Here is a 6,000-nt window from a genome sequence, read left to right as displayed (position 1 = left end):
ACCCATATGGACACACAGAACCAATATTTTGGTATAACTAGAGAAGACAGACAATTTAAGATTAAGGGACTGATGAACTGTAAGACAAATTATGTTGTGTATCTTCTCAGGTGTCCGTGTGATAAAATCTATATAGGGCGTACAAAACGCCCTATCAAGACGAGGTTTGGTGAACACCTGAGAAATATAGAAGCAGGCCTAGAAACCCATGGAGTCTCAGCCCGTTTTCCAGAATTTCATAATAAGGATAGTACAGGTTTAACCATACTAGGAATTGAACATGTGAAAAGAGCTGTGAGGGGGGTAATCACCTCCTTCAGCTCAGACAGCAGGAGACCTTCTGGATCCATAGATTGGATACTATGGGTCCAGGGGGTCTAAATCGTGATATAGATTTGGCAGCTTTTTTGGATGTTTAAATCTGTTGATGCAAGTTAACACTCCTTTTAGGCGTTAGTTCAGTTACTATACACAGGACCCTAATGAGTCTTGTTTTAGAATATAATAGAGGTGGATTTCCTAGCAACGTAAATAGGTCTGTGTAGTCATGTGTATACAATATACCCTCTTCCAAAAAAGATCTTGCTGATATTATTTGAAGACACGAAAGGTGTATTTATACAGATCTCTCCAGCGTTCAAAGAAACTTATGATGTTAATAATACAGTATGATATGTAAAGGCATTCCCATTAGAAGTGCATATAACTCACTAGTTTTAAAAAGTTATCTGGTAACAATCATATCGTTATACACATTGTTTTGTATTTTATTGTACCCATTGTATCAATGCAATGTTTTGTGTACCCAGGACATACTTGACAACGAGAGAAATCTCAATGTATCTTTCCTGGTAAAGTATTTTATAAATAAATAAATATATATAAGATTAAATAGAATACACATTTTGTATTCTAGGTGTCCTATAATTTAAATTCAGACGCTAGATACAAGTTGGTAATAAATCAGGTAATGTGTTAAATTGATATGAGGGTTTTTAATATATAAGATATTGTGACCTATGTATATCTGCATTTTTTAAGCAGCACTAGAAGCAGCTTTTTAGAATGTAGACGGAATTGATGGATTTTAGGCCGATATAGGTAAACGACAGTATTTTATTAATGTTTTATAAGTGTACTATTTCGGTAATTTAATGTGTATGTAATGATCGCTTTCTTCATATGTTATTACGAGGTTTAAACATCTAATAGCGATGCTGGTTCTACGGAGTTCAGCAGCTCCAGTGTACAGGTAGGAGACATGAATGTGAACAGAGCACTGTCGGACTTGAGCCGGCTAGACGAGTTTGCTATGCTCTGATCTCACAGGATCTTCTAAGTTTGTTCTCTGTTACCCCTGTATTATTTAAACTTGCATGATTTGCCCTAAAAGGACCACACTATCCGATTAAGGAACATAAAGAGCCTGACAAGTAAAAGGATTAAGTGTGAACCTGGGCTGGACGTTTAAGGGGACAGAGCATATTTTTGATTGCCACAACATACCTCATATGTTTGAGGGTACCCTTGTGAGTGCATATACTTATGTTTTTATGTGATGAAATAAAATGTACTTTTAACTCTGCACTCAGATCTTCTTGTGTTCTACAGTTTAAATCGTTACATACGCGTAAACAACGTGATTAAAATGGACTAAAAACCCTTACGTGCGCTAACCTGTGTCAGGCTTGCGACTAATTCCCATCAGGTGTATTTGTGTCACTACGCAATACATCCCTCCGTCAATCAGCAGCACTCTGAGGGGAAAATGGGCCTCAGCTAGGGCTGCCATCTCTGCCATGTTTTCCTGAACACTTATAAGTTACACATGCTGCAGGGTGTGCAGGGAGGAATATAAATAGTGCTGTCCAGAAACACAATACATGTTCCTCCCTGCACACCCTGCATCATGTGTAACTCATAAGTCTGCAGGAAAACATGGCTGAGGTGGCAACCCTAACCTCAACTCCTGATGTTTTTTTGTGAGAGGGGTTCTCAGACTACCTCCAACAGAGGCAAAGAAAAGATTTGTTTCTAGTAAGGTAGGAGGGGTTTTGGTATCTTTGCCTCCTCCTAGTGGTAAAAAAAGAGTAATTCCCAGGAATAATGGATTGTGGACTCTCGCCACCTGTATGAAAGAAAAGTGAAAGTAATGTCACAAGCTGCATTGTGAGATGATAGTGATACAGTGAGAGGCACCATATGGGCTTATGTTACAAGCACTGTGCACTATTCTGCTCACACATTGCCATTGTGACATTTTGAGGAATATCCTGGGCAGCATTCCTAGTGATACCACTCACCTCCTGTACGTTGCACCTATAAGGCTGGAACCATTTACAGCTAGAATCCGGTCACCAATTGCCAGCCTTCCATCCGAGGCAGCAGGACTGTCGGGAATTAGTGTCCTGATGTAAATTCCAGGTGAGTTCAGTGGTGTTTGCTAAAAACAATGCAGAGATTAATGGACAACTACGTTATGTACGCCAGTAGAGTAGCGTAGGGTCATGTAGGTCAACAGTGTAGTGCACCTCATGTACACCAATAGTGTAGTGTATGCCAGTAGTGTAGTGTTGGTCATGTAGGCCAGTAGTGTGGCGTAGCCATGTACGCCAGTATTTTAGTGTAGTGTCATGTACACCAGTAGGGCAGTGTAGAGTCTTGTATGCCAATGACCTTTCCCCCCATTCATCTGTGTTTCCTGCACCCCCCATTTCTGGTATTATGGTCCCCTCTGTTAGGTGCCCACCTCGCAGCAAATGTGTGTGTATATATATATATATATATATATATATATATATATATAGAGAGAGAGAGAGAGAGAGAGAGAGAGAGAGATAGAATGAGAGAGATAGAATACCTTACTCACCAAGCCATCAATCAGACCCATCCCAAGACCCATAGTTCCCTTCTCCATCTCCACCACAAACACGTGACAGAAATCCTCTTCAGAACAAGTGCTTGGGGTCAGGCAGTCAGAGTTCTCTGTATCAAACCAAGAGAACAAAAGTCTTTGTATAGAGTTGGAGGTGTGAGATATACTGTGGGCCTACATACTACATGACAAATAAACTGATCACTCACTGTATACCTAGAACCATTTTATGTGGTTCTGCTGTACAAATGCAAAATGTTTATTTTGTAGTAAAAAAAAAGTCTTTTCTCTTTCTGGTAGGTAAGTAATAAAGACAAGAAAGAAGCTGATAGGATCAGAAATGGTTCCAACTTTGTTATAAAAATGAAAAGGGTCTCAGTCAAGATCTTGTACACATGAGATACAATAAAGTATAATTTTGCAATATGAATGGTCGGAGTGCACAGCTCTTCATCACCAACTGTCATACTCCCAGGGATAATTCCTGGATCTCAATTCTCCTTTTTGCAACTTGATACCTCATCTTTACAGAATTTGTATTTCATTTCCAACGTGTCACCTTCTGCACCAAATATTACTACTTACCTTCTGTTCTTGAGGCCAGCAGCTCCTCTCTCCGTATATCTACTGGGCTTCTGCTGATCCCGTTGAGCTGTAATGAGATGTTACAATCTGGCTCAGGCATAAGTGGTGTATTTGGAGGGGTCAGTAAACAAGAAGAGTCCAGTGGTTGCATGCCAGCCCGAAAGGCTGTGTCCTTGGTGACCATGCTTTGCAGATGGAGATGCCTGAGCTTTTCCTTTAGCCTTTCCTCTGAGGGGGAACCATTGAGAAGTGAAATGTCACGACCATCTGCCTCGCTGTCTGAGTGTTTTCCATTCTGTCTATTGTCTGCTGCGTGAGCGGCTGTCCCAGAATCCCACTTGTGGCCTTGAGCAGTGGATCTCACAGAAGGGTTAGTTGATATTTCATTCTAGGTGCAAAAAAAAGCCATCAAATGATTCATCAAAAGCTTAACAGAAAACTACTGAAAAACAAGATGGTCATAAAAAGTAATGTTAAACTCCATCCTAAAGTATAAAAAAATACAAAAGGAGACGTGGTGAATGGATATTATTACTGCAGACATTAGGTTGGTGAAGTTGAGCTCAAATGTGCATTGTTTGAAACGGTCTAATCTCTTTGTCCTGAGGTCAGTGTGATGTCCCCGACTGTCTGCACTGCAATGAGCTGACTCACGTATAAGACTTTATTTCTGACTCCGCTAATGCGTGTAATCCTGTTACATGAGATTAGCGGCAGTCTGTGTAGGATGGGGACACAAACATGGCTATTAGATAAGGAGATTCTAAAAACGCACGTAATCCCCCATGGCTGCTTTTATGTTATGATCCCCTGTAGTAGAAATTCACTACTTAATACTTGAAGAGATTCAATGAAGACTGCCAAATAACCTTCTGTAGTGTGAGCTTCATTAGCTCTCAAAATAGTCCCTTACAATATACGTCATTAACACCTCTACTGGATGTCTGCTCCATGCACCAAGCACTGTATCTGTATAACCTTATACATACCCCAGGCACTCCTGTATTCCCTTACAGTATGTGTCATTACCGCCTCTACTGGATGTCTGTTACATGCACCAAACACCCTATCAGTATAACCTTATACATACCCCAGGCACTCCTGTATTCCCTTACAGTATGTGTCATTACTGACTCTACTGGATGTCAGTTACATGCACCAAACACCCTATCAGTATAACCTTATACATACCCCAGGCACTCCTGTATTCCCTTACAGTATGTGTCATTACCGCCTCTACTGGATGTCTGTTACATGCACCAAACACCCTATCAGTATATCCTTATACATACCCCAGGCACTCCTGTATTCCCTTACAGTATGTGTCATTACCGCCTCTACTGGATGTCTGTTACATGCACCAAACACCCTATCAGTATAACCTTATATATACCCCAGGCACTCCTGTATTCCCTTACAGTATGTGTCATTACCACCTCTACTGGATGTCTGTTACATGCACCAAACACCCTATCAGTATAACCTTATACATACCCCAGGCACTGCCTGTATTCCCTTACAGTATGTGTCATTACCGCCTCTACTGGATGTCTGTTACATGCACCAAACACCCTATCAGTATAACCTTATACATACCCCAGGCACTCCTGTATTCCCTTACAGTATGTGTCATTACCGCCTCTACTGGATATCTGTTACATGCACCAAACACCCTATCAGTATAACCTTATACATTCCCCAGGCACTCCTGTATTCCCTTACGGTATGTGTCATTACCGTCTCTACAGGATGTCTGTTACATGCACCAAACACCCTATCAGTATAACCTTATACATACCCCAGGGACACCTGTATTCCCTTACAGTATGTGTCATTACCGCCTCTACTGGATGTCTGTTACATGCACCAAACACCCTATTAGTATAACCTTATACATACCCCAGGCACTCCTGTATTCCCTTACAGTATGTGTCATTACCGCCTCTACTGGATGTCTGTTACATGCATCAAACACCCTATCAGTATAACCTTATACATACCCCAGGCACTCCTGTAATCCCTTACAGTATGTGTCATTACCGCCTCTACTGGATGTCTGTTACATGCACCAAACACCCTATCAGTATAACCTTATACATACCCCAGGCACTCCTGTATTCCCTTACAGTATGTGTCATTACCGTCTCTACTGGATGTCTGTTACATGCACCAAACACCCTATCAGTATAACCTTATACATACCCCAGGCACTCCTGTATTCCCTTACAGTATGTGTCATTACCGCCTCTACTGGATGTCTGTTACATGCACCAAACACCCTATCAGTATAACCTTATACATACCCCAGGCACTCCTGTATTCCCTTACAGTATGTGTCATTACCGCCTCTACTGGATGTCTGTTACATGCACCAAACACCCTATCAGTATAACCTTATACATACCCCAGGCACTCCTGTATTCCCTTACAGTATGTGTCATTACCGCCTCTACTGGATGTCTGTTACATGCACCAAACACCCTATCAGTATAACCTTATACATACCCCAGGCACTCCTGTATTCCCTTACAGTATGTGTC

General features: G+C 41.3%; 1 protein-coding gene across 1 annotated transcript in view; it reads right to left on the bottom strand.

Annotated features, from left to right (window-relative positions):
- Positions 1–1,672: 1,672 nt before the first annotated feature.
- Positions 1,673–6,000, bottom strand: part of RADIL (Rap associating with DIL domain) — a gene marked incomplete at its 5' end in the record, with an annotated part of 141,764 nt that continues 137,436 nt past the window's right edge. The window contains 4 exons of the mRNA XM_053696945.1: positions 1,673–1,814; positions 2,304–2,443; positions 2,870–2,985; positions 3,461–3,848. Of these exons, the coding sequence (XP_053552920.1) occupies positions 1,673–1,814; positions 2,304–2,443; positions 2,870–2,985; positions 3,461–3,848 (786 nt within the window). The remainder of the gene's footprint in view (positions 1,815–2,303; positions 2,444–2,869; positions 2,986–3,460; positions 3,849–6,000) is intronic.

The sequence above is a fragment of the Bombina bombina genome, unplaced genomic scaffold (genome assembly GCF_027579735.1).
Source record: "Bombina bombina isolate aBomBom1 unplaced genomic scaffold, aBomBom1.pri scaffold_475, whole genome shotgun sequence".
Taxonomy (NCBI): domain Eukaryota; kingdom Metazoa; phylum Chordata; class Amphibia; order Anura; family Bombinatoridae; genus Bombina; species Bombina bombina.
Note: the sequence above shows the minus strand (reverse complement) of the source record. Positions and strands in the feature narration are given on the sequence as shown.